At 35.5% G+C, this 16,335-nt stretch overlaps 2 protein-coding genes across 3 annotated transcripts; one reads left to right on the top strand and one right to left on the bottom strand.

Annotated features, from left to right (window-relative positions):
* The first annotated feature begins 443 nt into the window (after positions 1-443).
* Positions 444-2,245, top strand: LOC121743461 (protein BIG GRAIN 1-like B). Its single transcript, XM_042136767.1, has 2 exons — positions 444-561; positions 1,511-2,245. Exons 1-2 carry the CDS (start codon positions 478-480, stop codon positions 2,204-2,206), a joined length of 780 nt encoding a protein of 259 aa, XP_041992701.1. The 5' UTR covers positions 444-477; the 3' UTR covers positions 2,207-2,245.
* A 7,192-nt stretch (positions 2,246-9,437) lies between these two features.
* LOC121743170 (developmentally-regulated G-protein 1) lies at positions 9,438-15,384 on the bottom strand. 2 transcript variants are annotated; one of them, XM_042136397.1, is made up of 13 exons: positions 15,232-15,384; positions 14,888-14,975; positions 14,714-14,781; positions 14,530-14,606; positions 14,125-14,305; positions 13,872-13,928; positions 13,210-13,284; positions 12,568-12,687; positions 11,699-11,869; positions 11,440-11,553; positions 10,953-11,123; positions 10,484-10,589; positions 9,438-9,856 (listed from the first exon to the last, which is right to left on the bottom strand). In XM_042136397.1, the coding sequence occupies exons 2-12, from the start codon at positions 14,955-14,957 to the stop codon at positions 10,494-10,496; spliced, it is 1,200 nt and encodes a 399-aa protein (XP_041992331.1). In that variant the 5' UTR covers positions 14,958-14,975; positions 15,232-15,384; the 3' UTR covers positions 9,438-9,856; positions 10,484-10,493. The 2 variants fall into 2 exon arrangements, with proteins under 2 accessions (XP_041992331.1, XP_041992332.1); XM_042136398.1 differs by lacking the exons at positions 9,438-9,856; positions 10,484-10,589 and having other exon boundaries at positions 10,991-11,123; positions 11,367-11,553.
* Between the last annotated feature and the right edge of the window lie 951 nt (positions 15,385-16,335).

The following is a 16,335-nucleotide window of genomic DNA, read 5'->3' on the forward strand; positions in this document are numbered from 1 at the left end:
AACAGACAATTTTACTTTTGGAATGAACCAAAACACTCTTAAAATGATTTTTGTATTTTCAAACTCCGCTCAATTTCAGCCTTCATGTTTTGATCTAATAGTTCGGTTGGTTATGGCATTGATCGCTACCCTATTTTAATATATGTAGATTATTATGTGAAGAAAATTTAGGGCGATTAATAATATAAGAAGAAATTTAGGTCCACAATTCCTGATTTATTTAGCCACGCATGCATGGAAAAAACATATTATGTCTCTCTTATAGTCAAGCGTGCTCTTGAGCTCTCATTACACACAACCAACCTCTACTCTTATCCCACATCGCATGACTGCTCTTGTCTCTTTCTCTCGACATTTAAGATCTCCTGTCCCCACACGCTTTTCTCTTTTCTATAAATGGGTGGTCTGGTCGCCTTTTAGTTAGAAAAATTCAAAGATAGATTGGAACAATTCCATTGAGAGAAAATTTAGACATTAATGAGGAATAAGAGAGACGAAGACATGGCCAATTACCAACGCACCCACACATGGGTCGACAAATTCTCCCGCCCTCATCTACAGGTTTCCACCCTTTTTCTCGTTCTATGAAAAATAGTCGCATTTTTCTATATATCTCTAAGGGGAGTACTAGTTCCTTTCATCCTTAGAGTTACAATATCCTTCCAACCACATACTGTCATGTGGCAAGTAGATGCAACATAATTAAGCAAGAAAGGATGACATAAAAGAATTACCTCATATTGCATAAATGACAGTTTATGTTGCATTAAATGCACTTTATTTTGCATTTTAGACTAAAATGCAAAATAAAGTGCATTTAATGCAACATAAATTGTCTTTTATGCAATCTGATCATCTAAGTCATCCACTAAGTATGTTGCTTAATAAAGCTGTTTTGTTGCTTATAAGTGTCATGTGGGAGCATGTAGTTGGAAGGATGTTGTGAACTTAAAATATGATATTTTTGAAGTGTATCCCTTTCTCGAGGTGTCCAAAGAAAATGATCTTGTCCAAAATGAAAAGTTCCTCTCATACTATATACTATATTACTCTATCTACATTTTCTCTTTCTCTCTCATACTCTCTGCGTCCGTCAAAATCTAACACATTTTGCTAATTCGGAGTGTCTGCTATTTAAAGACATACTCTCTCCATCCCATTAAATATGAAACGTTTGGGAGTCGGCATATGATTTTATGTAGTGTTGTTTTGTGAGTTAATGAAGAGAGAGTAAAGTAATACAGATGAAAAAGTAGAGATAGAGTTGTTTCTATTTTAGGAAATGTTTTATTTAATGGAACAATCCAAAAAGGAAAACATTTCATTTTTAATGGGATAGAGAGAGTATTTACCTTTTTTTTCTACTTTTAGTCGGTGAGTCTCATACTGTACTAACTCATTCCACTCAAATTCTAATATAAATTAATATATAAAAATGAGACTCCTGCTCCTTAAATCTGTGCCAAGTATATGATATTTTAGTTTTAACTCCATTACTTTCTTCCAACAGTGTGGGAAATGTTCGAGCTCCGGTTCCAGCTGCAGTGGCGGTTTCTTCTCCTCTTTCGAGGCCAAGTCCCTGCCAACGGAGAACCTCAGAAACTGCGACGATTCAGGAATTAATTGGCGAGGTTTCAGCGACAGATCGGATCACAAGTCGAAGAGCGAGAGCAGATTAGTGAAGACAAAACTGAAAGCGCTCAAAATATACAAGAGCGTGAAGCAGCCGATTTCTCCCTCCGGAAAAGTCGCCGCCTTCTTAAACTCACTCTTTTCTACCGGAACCTTAAAGAAACAGAAATTCCCAGACAACTCGCCGCCGTCATCATTCTCGCTCTCCAGCCACACGGCCACGAGCACGAGCACGACTCCTTCGTTAATGAAGCCGTCGATTAGGTTTTTTCCGGCGAGTGACGAAGATTGTCGCCACAAACCATTGCTCCGAACCGGGAACAGCGACGACATAGATTCAATCTTAGATGCCATTGATGAAGAGCTTATGAAGAACAAGGATCAAATATTGGGGTGTGAATTCGATATTTTTAGCGATGAAAAACGAGGTTTTGACGACGGGGATGATGAGTTTGACGGAGCGAGCTGCGCGAGTTCGGATTTGTTTGAATTGGAAAATCTATCGGCCATTGGAATGAAAGAACTACCGCTTTATCAAACTACTCATCTTCACAATATTATGCAAAGGGACTGATTTTGTATAGTTCAAGCAATTTAAATATTAATAGAGCTTTTGCTATATGTTTAATAGAGTAGTGATCTATGACAAATACCTCTTAACCAAATAACTAGAGAACAAATCATAGCCACAAGATTAAAAAAATCAAGGGCTATTATTAATTTTCGAATTTAAGGAGGAATTAGTTCCCTCAATCACAAATTTACTCCATAATAACGAGACAGGGGTATTATGGTCGTTGCATAGCCAATTGAATTTACTCCAACATCAGGTTAGGTTGGCAAATTAAATTCATTTGAAAAGGAACCTGTGATTCTTCTTCTCTCTTCTCCTCCTCTATGTTATGGAAATTAAACCGCATTCAATCAATCGACATCGTCGTCGCCGTAGCTATCCAGTCGTCAACATCCACTCCTTTGTGTTTTGCGTTTTGTAAACAACACTGTGAAGCACTGCGCCAAGTTTTCCTTCTTGCTTTTGTATTTCATCAAAATTCTCACCGTTTGCAGACTGCATAAAAATCCACTTTTCCCCTCTGTTTCTGGAAATACTATTACTCTCTCGCTTTTTCGGTAAGACATTTCGTCGAACGCTTTTTTTGTGTTTAGTTTGTGGATGCTTCGATTATGGAAAGATATTGATAATCTTTTAGATAGTTTTGCAAGTAAGCAAATTAATAGACAGTATATGCTCTACTATTTCCCTATTTGCAAGTAAGAAAATTAATGGGAATTGTACATTTTTTTGTGCGTGTAAAATGTAAATGTGAAAAAAAGGAAATTGTAAATTCTAATAGTGATGTGTTTTGTTAACAATAGTGAAGTAAAATCATAATAAGAGTGATGCGTTTTATAAACAATAGTGAAGTAAAATTATGTTAAGAGTGATGTGTTTTGTGAACAAGAGTGAGGTAAAATCACAATAAGAGTGATGTGTTTGTGTTTTGTGAACAAGAGTGAAGTAAAACCATAATAAGAGTGATGTGTTTTGTGAACAAGAGTGAAGTAAAATCATAATAAGAGTGATGTGTTTTGTGAACAAGAGTGAAGTAAAATCATAATAAAAGTGACATGTTTTGTAAAGAAGAGTGAAGTAAAATCATAATAAGAGTGATGTGTTTTATGAACAAGAGTGAAGTAAAATCATAATAAGAGTGATGTGTTTTGTGAACATGAGTGAAGTAAAATCATAATAAGAGTGACGTGTTTTGTGAACAAGAGTGAAGTAAAATCATAATAATAGTGACGTGTTTTGTGAACAAGAGTGAACTAAAATCATAATAAGAGTGATGTGTTTTGTGAACAAGAGTGATGTAAAATCATAATAAGAGTGATGTGTTTTGTGAACAAGAGTAGGGGTGTGCATTCGGGTTTCGGTTCGGTTTTTTGTCAAAACCGAACCAAAACCGAAAAACCAAATTTAGTTCAAAATCCAAACCGAACCGAACCCGAAAAACCTAAACCGAAAAACCGAAAATCGAACTTAAAAAACCGAAAAACCCGAACAAAACCGAAAAAACCGAAAAACCCGAAAAAATAAATATAATATTAATATATATATGTGTGTGTAATTTATTTTATTTTATATATACTAATAGAATATTTATATATAATATAAAATTAATAATACATATAGTATATATAATATAGTAGAATTTATTAAAAGAATATACTATATATTATATATAATATAATATATTAAATTAATAGAATATATATATAATTCGGTTATTCGGTTTTTTGGTTTTTTTTCTTCACCCGAACCGAACCGAAAAACCGAAATAACCGAACCGAATTTCAAATTTTCGGTTTGGTTCGGTTCGGATATTCGGTTTCTGGTTTTTTTGCTCTCCCCTAAACAAGAGTGAAGTAAAATCATAATAAGAGTGATGTGTTTTGTGAACATGAGTGAAGTAAAATCATAATAAGATTGACGTGTTTTGTGAACAAGAGTGAAGTAAAATCATAATAAGAGTGACGTGTTTTGTGAACAAGAGTGAAGTAAAATCATAATAAGAGTGATGTGTTTTGTGAACAAGAGTGAAGTAAAATCATAATAAGAGTGACGTGTTTTGTGAACAAGAGTGAAGTAAAATCATAATAAGAGTGATGTGTTTTGTGAACAAGAGTGAAGTAAAATCATAATAAGAATGATGTTATATTCTAACAAAACAAAACGCGATTTATGATAATCATCATACTAAAATACATTCTTTCTTAATTCACTGCAAAAGCTTTATAATAACTCAGGTTCCCCGTCACATCTTTAGAAGGTTGAGTAGCCTGCCAAAATACAACAAAAATAGTTTATTAGTTACTATTATTATAATTGAATTATAAGCAAATATACATCTTATGTTATATGTAACGAGATCCAAAAAATGCAGTTAAGACTATTTGAATTAATAGTAACTAAAAATATTTTTTTATATATAAAGATATACCACGTCCCATTGAAAAAGACATGCTTTCATTCCGGTAGGTTCCGAATATTTCTGTTTGTGAACAAAACTGTATCTCAGAATACAGCAATCCACTCGGTTCTCCTATTTTCTGCTCCGGATCCCCTGACGCGTAGAATGTCCCCTCTCATGGCGGCTCCTTTGCTGCCGCTCTCACCGGAGAATCTCATGATTTCTCAAAAGCAATCCACTCGAATTCCTCTCTGCTTGGCTTCGCCGAGATATTGATAGAAATTTCATGAAATTTTGTTTTATGGAATGATTTTCTGGTACTTCTGTAACCTATCTATTTTCCATCTTAAATAATTCTCCATATATCAATCGAATGAACTTAATTATTCAGATTCTCTGTGTTTTCATGACTCTCGCATCGAAAATTTTGTCGATAATTGTTGGATAAAATTGTAGAATCTACTATCACAGAAATTGGGAAAAATCAAGTCTGCAAAGCAATGTAGAGATCTCGGATTGCTTGGGGTGATTTGATCGCATGTTTAAATTCATAATGTAATTTCCAAAAATACCCTCAACATATTTTCTATTATTAAAATAAATAATATTTGTTTCATTAAGATGTGTGACTGAGATTTGTTCTCTAGTTATACACTTAAAATTAGTTATTTTTTTATCACTAACCTATATATATATATATATATATATATATATATATATATATATATATATATATATATATATATATATATAGGGTTTTGATCTATGCAAAACTAGATTTAAATACAGAAACGCAGAACAATATCATAATTAGGTCACTTTTAGGTCATAATTAGGTAATTTTTAGGTCATGCTAACAAAGCATGACCTAAAACGATCTTAGCATGACATTAAACCCAAATATTATAATATGACCTAAAATTGCTTAATTATGACCTTCCGTGTTTTTTGTTAATTATTGACCATTAGATCATCTAATCCTAGGGCCAAGATTTGGTCTGCATTTCTGGATTTAAACACATACTTATTTTGATCATCTCCCTATATATATATATATATATATATATATATATATATATATATATATATATATATATATATATATAGAGGTTAGTGATCAAGATATAACTAATCTTAAGTGTATAACTAGAGAACAAATCTCAGCCACACATCTTAATGGAACAAATATTATTTATTTTAATAATAAAAAATAGGCTAAGGGTATATTTGACAATTACATTATGAAATTTAAAATCACATCAGATTTTTCGTCAATTAGGGATTTCGGAGTAGAGATGGTTGGAATCTCCGATGAGATTAGTGGCATTAAGAAAAAGCTAGTTGGAGGTGTGACTTGTGAGGCCATGCGACTATGGCATTTTCTGGATTGTTGGGAGGGCTGGCAGCGGAAGAAAAGTTAATGCGAGGATCATCCTTGAAGAGTTGTTCTATTAATAAAAATTGCATGGCGACGCCCTCCTCCACCGGGGGAAACGGGGTGGGTGATGCCAGCGGTTAGATCGGGGTGCAGGGGCACCGTGGCGGAGTGTCTGGCCAACGAGGAGGAGGAATTTGAGCTGTATTCTCCTTCCAAATCTGCTACCAAATCTCCTTCGATGCTCTTCTGGACGTCCTCGGGGAGCTACATTAGGGTTTCGATGCGGTCGTTGGGAGGCCGAGGACCGTGATGGTGAGGCGGCTGTTCACTTGCTCGGCGACATGGGTGCTGGAGAGCAGCTAGTTGAATTGCTCAAACCGGGGAACCGCCCGAGGAGGATGGTGATGTTGAAGACGGATGTAGTGGTGATGGTGGTAGAGAGGAGGATAATGGCGTCGACGAGGAGGAAAGGGCGGCGCATTTTTGATGAATTAGTCGGAGTGAGTTTTAGTGATTCTGTGTTGCAATCATCAGTTGATGCAAATGAGTGTGAGTGTATATATACGTTGCAATCATCAGTTGATGCACATCAAAGCATAAGAATTGATCAATTTTCACTTTCACATTTAAATTGTTTGATTTGTAATCGTTAATGTATTGTAAATGTGGGAAAGGCAGCTTCTTGATTTTCGAAGAAATTGTACAGGAGGTGAACTTCGTTTTCCTCTTTGTAGTCTTGAATTTTTTTTAATGTACATAAAACTAAAGTGACTAAATTAGAAATATAGTCAAGGGTTTTTATTGGCATTATTGATGGACTTAATTAGAAATTACATACTATAAAGGTGTAAATATGGACGCTATAATTGTGGAGAATTGGATGTGTAGCTATGCATGTTTGATTTTTGAATAAGCTTAATATTTTGGAAATTTTGAATGATCTTAAATTTGGGATAACTCTATAAAAATATGGATAAATTCTCATATCACGCTTAGCATGATTTTACTTCACTCTTGTTTACAAAACACATCACTCTTAGCATGAATTTACTTCACTATTGTTTACAAAAAAACATCACTCTTAGCATTAATTTACTTCACTCTTGTTTACAAAAACATCACTCTTAGCATGATTTTAATTCACTCTTATTTACAAAACACATCACTCTTAGCATGGTTTTACTTCACTATTGTTTACAAAACACATCACTCTTAGCATGATTTTACTTCACTCTTGTTTACAACACACATCACACTTAACATGATTTTACTTCACTCTTGTTTACAAAACACATCACTCTTAGAATGATTTTACTTCACTCTTGTTAACAAAACACATCACTATTAGCATGAGTTTACTTCACTCTTGTTAACAAAATACATCACCCTTAGTATTATTTTACTTCATTGTTGTTTACAAAACACATCACTATAACATAATTTTAATTCACTCTTATTCTGATTTTACTTCACTCTTGTTCACAAAACACGTCACTCTTATTCTGATTTTACTTCACTCTTGTTCACAAAACACGTCACTCTTATTCTCATTTTACTTCACTCTTGTTCACAAAGCACATCACTCTTATTCTGAGTTTACTTCACTCTTGTTCACAAAACACATCACTATTATTCTGATTTTACTTCACTATTGTTCACAAAACACGTCACTCTTATTCTGATTTTACTTCACTCTTGTTCACAAGACACATCACTCTTACTGTGATTTTACTTCACTCTTGTTCACAAGCCACATCACTCTTACTTTGATTTTACTTTACTCTTGTTCACAAAACACATCACTCTTATTCTGAGTTTACTTCACTCTTGTTCACAAAACACATCACTCTTATTATGAGTTTACTTCACTCTTGTTCACAAAACACATCACTCTTATTCTGATTTTACTTGTCTTATTCTGATTTTACTTGACCAATAGGTATAATAAATTCATATCTGAGTCTTAAGCTTGGAAACAAACCATCTATAAATCTAACTACTTAAATAACGTGAATAACTAAATACGCTTGGATAGTAAATCATACATTAACAAGTTGACTCCATAGCACTCGTCGAGAGAGAAAGACATCTCAAACTAAAAGCAATAAACTAAAATCCAGTGCAAGTAATAACAGTAGCTGATTTCCCTAAGAAAGAAACTAATTTGCAAAATAGCAGTGAGTTCGAATGATTTAAAAAAAGCAAATAAATGAGTGTTTGTCCTTGCAACTATCCATGGTTACTGAATTGCAGCAATAAAATTCTTCCCGAACAGTAGCAGCGTTGAAATGAATCTTCGATCATTGTCTAAGAAAATTCTCTCCATTGTGATATGTGACGATGTGAGTTCTGCGTCGAATGTGTAGCAACGTGGATTCCTCAACCTGAATCTGCCCTCCCTCTCTTCTTATGTGTGGCGGCTGATTTTGGAGCCCAATTGAGTTATACATCCTGCTTGGATCTCTCTTCCTGAATGCCCTCCTCCTAGAACAGATAGATATGATTTGTTTAAACCCATCACCAACACCGATTACTCCGCCATGAAGCTCGCCAAAATCCACAAGCTCTTCAAGACCAGGAAATCCCCTTCCGTCTCCAGATCCGACACCGATCCGCCTTCGTTCAGGAAATCCCCTTCGGTCTCCCATCCACCTCCTCCGGCGAGTGGCGGAGATCTCCTCGACCTTCACCTATCTAAATTTGGCTATGCAATGACCATTATACCCTGCCTTGTTATTGTGGAGTAAATTTGTGATTGAGAGAACTAATTTCTCCTTTAAATTCTAAATTCTAAAATTACTTGTATTAATACTAGCCCTTGATTTCTTAATCTTGTGGCTATGATTTGTTCTCTAGTTATTTGGTTAAGGGGTGTTTGCCATAGATCACTACCATATATATATATATATAGAAAATAAATCATATAAATAATTATAATCACATTAACTATAAAAATGCATATATATTTTATAGTAACATAAAACTAACATGCATCTATCCAAAAGAATGAAACATTTTCATACTATAATTGTGTTTTGCTAGAGTACTTGCAACTGAATTACAGTGTTCTCATCAATTGAAAACGTTATTGAATTTGTTCACTATTAATTGTTGGAAAAGATCATTCTCAATATACACAAATAGACAATCATTTACGCACTCATCTTCCATTCAATTTCGCAAATTAATTTTGATAATCTTCATTGTAGAAAATGCTCTCTCAACTCTGGCCGTGGAAACAAATAGAACTAATGTCAACTCAATAATCCGATAGAATAATAGAAAAGCTTAATGCTTATCAGTTTTGACCATTGTTGTAACAATACTTCTCAGATTGTTTAGCACAACGAATTAAGGAACGCACCGCACATTAGCAATGAACTTACTAAATTGGTGGGAAGATGTAAACAATCGCTCTCAAAGAAGGCCACAGGGCATAAAGTAGCAAAGTAGCAAAGATGCACGACTTGATGATCATTGAATTGAGAGAGAATTTTCTCAGATCAAGACATGCTATACATCTTAGTAAGTCAGTTCTAGCTTAAAAAAATGAATTATCCATCTCTTGTATAGTTAAATCAACAACCTTAACCTTGCCACAACAATTAAGTTAATGGTGAGTAAAATGCATCATTAAACCACATGAATAAAATATGATAGTACCTCATAAAAAATATATACACAATAATAATGCAAATTCTTACTCAACCTTGCTCCATGCTTCTTAAAGCATCCACAGCTCCGTAGTGTGGAGGAGGAGGCGCAGTAGGCATCCCTCTCCACTGGATGTCCGCGGACGGTCGAGCGATGGAGACGGGACGATGGGCACCAGAAGGGGCGCGTGCGGGAGAATCCACTTGAAGAATATTTTTTACTATGATTCAAGAGACAATTCGTTAGTAATTCCTAATAACGTTTCATCAAGTGCAAAGTTAAAAAAAAACTCCCAACTGTCCATTGTTTCTATCAAGCTTTCTGCAGTACTCCAATTATCAGAGGTAGTTAAATCATCATGTACATTTTCCGCTTTCTCAACCAAAGGCAACATAGAGCAAAAGCAAAGCAATGAATAATCAAATGTGGGTTAAAAGAAAATAGGAAAAACTAAGCATATTTCATGCGTTCAAGAACAGCACTTGCAAGAAGTTTTACTTAACATTTCATATTACAAATCATCGATCTATGCAACAAGCTCAATATGCATCTTCAACACGAAAAGGGAACACACAGTAAACCTAAATAACAATATAAACCGCAGAATTAAAATTCCAAAACTTGTAACATAACCAATATTTGTCGCCTGAGTCTTCTACATTTAGTAGACTTCAACACAAAAATCACAACCATCAAAGCCTGTGAATGATGAATGGTTATTTTGAGCCGCATGTGGAGGAATCGCAATCTAGATATAGCTTCAGCAGGGCATTCCAAGAAATTCTCCTCCAGTAAATAATCGTCTACTACCGACATATAAGAGAAGAGTCTTTTAGAGGTAACTCACCAGCACCACTTCATGTTTTTAAAGGGGCCTTCTTTTCTCGGTCAGAAATACGAGCAGGACCTGTTGTGTGTGATTTAAATCGCCCTCTACCTCCATCTTCTTTCTCCTGCATAAGACAGTGTTTCATTAGTCAGGGTTCAGGTTCCATTTGTCAGTTAAGGACCAGAGTTATAATTAATAAAACAGATTATATCCAAACAATGAGAAAATCCAACATGTAGTTGTTTAGTTCTAGCTCATCGGGCTCAAAGTAAGATGATTTATATGTAATCCTAATTTAGCAAATCCTACTATAACATATGCATCAATGTTATTGAGCATTACTCCAAGTTTGGTGGAATATGCTATTTTGACCGTCCAACAAAATTTTAGCTTCCATATATAATCTTACCAGTTATTGAGCATAATATATTATTATCGTATTCATCGAGACCAATGAGAAGAGGCAAGGTTAGCAAAGCTCAAGTACCTTTTTCTTAACCACTTGTACCACATCTTCATCATTAAGAATATGACTAAGACCACAATGCTGAGGGTAGTGCCTTGCACTTGTGCCCCACGCTAGCACATACTTAACTTCTTTTACCAGGCTCCGATGAAGGTAATTACAAAAATCTTCAACAGTGCAACCACCTCTACCCTGAAATAAAAATCCAATCATTGTCAATGTGTAGAAAACATAGTAACTTTATCAGGAACGGGAAGACTGCTTCACAAAAAAGCACATGCATGCAGGGGTGTACATAGCCTTTAGCTAGAAGGGGCAAAAATGCCTCCTCAGTCCTCACCCCCTCTCCACCATACTATATTTGCATACAAAATTACAATTTTTTTCATATATGTATATATTCACTAGTTGCCCCTTCTTATATTTCAAAATTACCTTACGTATATTTTGCCCCCTCCCAATACAAGCATGCATGTATCGTAAGTGTATAAGATACTATGAGACATACAGCAGAAAGGACACACGGGTCTGCAAAATCTGGTTGCTGGCCTTGAGGCTTTGTATATATTCTAACAAGACCCATCTCTTCCCACATTCTTGCGAGCAGTCTATCCAGATTGAGCTGTTGGAATGACATAACCACACAATGTTAAGCAAGAGAAGTGAATGTTGTTTGAGGCCACATGGTACTGCCTATCAGATTGTATATGATAGGTGGGACAATATAAATGATAGGTGGAAAAGTATATACAGGAACAAACAAATACCTTCAGATTGCAACTAATGACAATTGAATTGGGCTGTCGAGCTAATCTGTCCACATCATCAATACCAATAACATCTATCTTGTTGTAGACATATACACACTTTATGTACTTGCGGTTGCCCTCAATAACATCTATCAAATCATCCACGGTCGCATCTTCACGAAACAAAACCTTGTAAACATTAACGTAGAAAAGCACTGTCAACAAGATTCACAGCCCTAGTACATAGTTTAGGCATTACAGGTCAACATTTCATATGTCATAACACAAAAGACAAAACCGAAACAGAGTCTGCAGTATCAGATAGCTGGAGCACAAACAATGAAGAAGATAATTTCCTATGAGATTTGAAACATTCTAGCTCAAGGACTATACACATTGAAGTGAATATCCGCTGCTTGTGTTTCGCATTCAAGCAGTTTTTATCTGTGTACTTAGTAACTGGTAATCCTGTGTTAGGGCATAATTAGAATTATACAGAAGGGATTTTATATTTTCCTTACATTAAGAAGATCAGCGCTTCTGGAGAGGAAATTTACACATTTTAGATGAAATGAAATGTTAATATGTTTACAACAATCTTAAGGTCTTTCCAACAGATAAAGTAACTTGTAGTGTGAACAGACATCACACAGATGTGCAAAACAAAATCATATTTGCTCTGTACTCTAAGAAAACAATGACTTTCAAGCATGCATATCCCCATTTATTAAATAAGATGTCATTTAATGTGAAATGATAACTAAAACAAACGTTGATTTCCATACTCATCTGTGCATAAATAAACTTTTCAACTTTGTTAAGGGGAGAGGGAAAGATAGGGAGGGAAATTATTGCGTGTTTGTTTCTGTTTGGGGATGAGTAGTAACCTCAGCATTGTGAATCTTGTACTCGTGTAATATTTGATAGCAAAGCTTCTCATCCACATGAGTCAACGGTAACGTACTATTGAAAGAAATTCCCCCAGTCTTCTTCTTTTTGAAGTATATCTGCCATCAAGAAGTATCAGACACACATCAATTATGAGACAAGCTAGTAGTCAAATCTTTGAGGAAATGCTCACTCTACTTCCCCAAAAAGATTTATTCAATTACTCCCTCCGTCCCACTTTAGGAGTCCCGGTTTACCATTTTTCGGTGTCCCACTTTAGTAGTCCCGGTTGGAATATTCCATAAATGGTAATAGGCCCCACATTCCACTAACCTTTTTCCACTCACATTTTATTATAAAACTAATATATAAAAGTAGGACCCACGTTCCACTATCTTTTTTCACCAACTTTCCTTTACATTTCTTAAAACCTGAGTCTAAAGTGGGACGGAGGGAGTACAAGTTTTGTCTGGATAGGGACCAGTCATTTAGCATGAATAGGTTTCAGAATGTTCAAGCTTTATTCCTCCCAAAAAGGATCAGCCGACAAGGCTTAAAAGCAAACATTTGAGTTTTAAGTAGCCCTTGCAAATAAATGCTACAACCTAAGATACGCTGGAGAAAGTTCAAAAATACATTACTTGAGGTGGGGTTTTGTTTAAACGCAAGCCAACTGCTTCCAATTCCTTTGTTAGGATTTGCCGATGCCCTTCACTCTATATTTTCAGGACAAAAGAAAAAATTAGATGCAGCGATAGCTGAACGAAGATATCATATAACTACAAATTACTCACAACAAAATCAAAATTCCATAATTACTTAATCATATCAATGTGAAATTTCACAGAGCTAGAAATGCTAAGTAAAAGCACAAAACAAAAGCCAGTCGTGTAAATTCACAAAATATCAATGAGCAAGTTCAGACTAAATTATCAAGGCTACTAACAAGTAGTAATGCCAGAAAAAGATACATTGCTCTAACATCTTCTTTTGCACCAAGGAAATACTAATGATGTATTTAAGCTTACAATGCAGCAACCTAAAAGGCCATTAATAGCAGTCATGTAATATCAGCATGTCACTAATACTGCTTTCATAACATTTTTCTGAAGTATACAGTCAAAGTGCTTTGTGTTTGGGGGGAGGGGGAAACTCCGTTACCGAGGGCTTGCAAACAAATATCTTAACAGTGAAAGCATCCCACAGAAATATCAATACTGAAGATGATACTGAGACAAGTGCCGTTCAAGATTATAGGAAAATACAGTAATATCCAGCAGCAGTTGATACAGATACGACTTACTTTGGAGGCATCCAGAACCATCAATACAAGATCAGATGATTTGGCAACCGCAATTACCTGAATAACAAGAAGTTCATGTCAGGGTGTGTATCATCACAGTATTGTTACGAGTATTTTCCTTGTTGGGGAAAAGGGGGAGCAGAATGGGTTAAACCCGACAATCTTCCCTCTTCCACAGGGAAGTCAGCCATGTGCATGTCCCATTCTGTCTAACTAGGCATCAAGTAATAGCATCAACTGCATCTATAATTACCTGCCTACCACGACCTTTTCCTTCAGATGCACCTTCTATAATTCCAGGAAGATCAAGCAGCTGAATTTTTGTGTCATTATAGTGAATAATACCCGGTATACAGGTAAGTGTGGTGAACTCATATGATGCAGCTTCTGAATGTGTTCCCGTCAACATAGTCAAAAGTGTTGATTTTCCAACACTAAGAGAAAACAAATTAAACATACCTTTAGAATTTAAAAATGGCACGGAAATGAAAAGGTATAACTTAAGGGACAATCTGATGAACTAACAAAGAATGACATGGCAGTCAATCCCATTGTACAAAATGAGAAAATACCAAAGAATAACTCACTTGTCATCAAAGTAAATTATCATAATCTAAATTCTTCAATGCATTTGTCCTAACATAATCTCATGACCAACCTGGGAAAACCTATAAGTGCGACACGGCCATGCCCGTATTTTGAAACTTCAAAGCCCTCACCGCCTCCACTAGCCCCCTGATCCACCATCAAAGCATTATCAGAATATCAGTGACTTGCAAATGAGACAAAGTAATGATTCTTTTTAATTTTCACCCCAAAAACAAAATCACAAGGTTGCATACTTTTGGAGGCTCCAACAGTTGTGTCCTCAGCTTTGCTATCTTAGCCTTGAGCTGACCCAAATGATATTCTGAGAAATAAGTTGCACATAAAATGTCAGCATCAACACTAAATTCAGAACAACGAAACACAAATACAACACAGCTGCTTAGCTAAAGCAGGGGTATGGAATTCACCTGTGGCTTTATTTTTCTGAGTCCGAGCCATCTCGGCTTCAATTTCTTTAATCTTTTCTATGATCCCCATCTTTCCTTAATTATTTATCTGAAAAAATTAACAACATCAGCAACATTTTCTCGATCAGTTGAGCATTGCTTCATCGATAGAAATGCCAAATGCTAAGTAAATACAACTGAATACAAATATTTTCAGCAATGCTTTAGCTCAGATTAGTTGTTCGATACAAATATAAACAAACTATTGGAATCTAGAATTGTCGTCGATGTAATTGATATGTCAAATTGAACTCGCATACCAAAATGTTCATGCAAATATAGAGAACGCTGAATCAAAACGATACCTAGAGAGAGAGAGAGAGGGGCGACAGGAATGGATATGAAGAGAAAACTGGAATTTGCAGGCTTGTTGTAGGGCTGGCTTTACCGTGTTCGAATAAATCGTTAAAAGCACGATTTCTTCAAAGTGTTATGTAAATTGATACACATTGGGCTCAATATCGCAATGGAATTCCATATTGCTCTCCTTATGCATTGTTTGGTGGCTATATTAGAGCATTAGATCATCCCCTGGAGGTATTCGGCAACGTGCACCACCCCCAAACATCAGACTATTCGGACTTGGGTATTCACCGAAATTCATTTTATAGTGTAATTTGAGTGTGGAAAAGTTAATGGAAAGATTACAAATGAAGGTGGGGTATGGGGTATTTATATAAATAAATTTTCCGGAATTAAAAAAAATAAAAATAAAAAAGTGTTGCATCGTCCGTGCCATCGTTCACGTCACCCACAGTGGGCGGACGATGCCCTATCGTCCGCGGACGATTCATCGGGCATCGTCCGCCCCATTGCGGATGCTCTTACGATAATAAGATTTATTAGGATTAAATTATACGCTTGATAGCTATGTTAAATTTTCATGTGGCTCGTGTCTTGTATCTGGCTCACATGAAACCCACTGATAAACCTATGTTTCGACTAGCAAACTACTCCCTCCCTCCGCAAATAGGAGTCCCACTTTTTTTTCGACACGAGTTTTAAGAAATGTTAAGAAAAAGTGGGTGGAAGAAAGTTAGTGGAATATGAGTTTCACTTGTATATATTCGTTTTAAATGATATGTGAATGAAATTAGTTGGTGGAATGTGAGACCACTTTACCATTTATGGTAATTATGAATCATGACTCCTAATTACAGACAGACTAAAATAGAAAAACGAGACTCCTAATTGAGGACGGATGGAGTTATGGTCAATTTGGGTAAGTTACAAATCTTTGTCTCGATTATTGTACCCTCCAATTTCTATTTACATTTTCTCTTCATTTTCTTAACTCATCATTCTTTTCATTCCTTCGTTTAGGGCTGGCAATTTGACCCGATACGCTAATCTGACATGAAACACATAATTTTTGGGTTTAGGTTCTTATAGGGTCAACCCGATAAAAC

This window comes from Salvia splendens, chromosome 8 (genome assembly GCF_004379255.2).
Source record: "Salvia splendens isolate huo1 chromosome 8, SspV2, whole genome shotgun sequence".
Taxonomy (NCBI): Eukaryota; Viridiplantae; Streptophyta; class Magnoliopsida; order Lamiales; family Lamiaceae; genus Salvia; species Salvia splendens.

What these genes read in the sequence shown, in the direction of transcription:
- LOC121743461 (XM_042136767.1), top strand. Translation starts at nt 478, where the DNA reads ATGAGGAATAAGAGAGACGAAGACATGGCCAATTACCAACGCACCCAC. An exon ending in TCTCCCGCCCTCATCTACAG is followed by an intron (nt 562 to 1,510) that starts GTTTCCACCCTT and finishes TTCTTCCAACAG; the next exon opens with TGTGGGAAATGTTCGAGCTC.
- LOC121743170 (XM_042136397.1), bottom strand. Translation starts at nt 14,957, where the DNA reads ATGGGGATCATAGAAAAGATTAAAGAAATTGAAGCCGAGATGGCTCGG. An exon ending in AACTGTTGGAGCCTCCAAAA is followed by an intron (nt 14,607 to 14,713) that starts GTATGCAACCTT and finishes ATGGTGGATCAG; the next exon opens with GGGGCTAGTGGAGGCGGTGA. An exon ending in TAAACAAAACCCCACCTCAA is followed by an intron (nt 12,688 to 13,209) that starts GTAATGTATTTT and finishes TCTTGATGGCAG; the next exon opens with ATATACTTCAAAAAGAAGAA.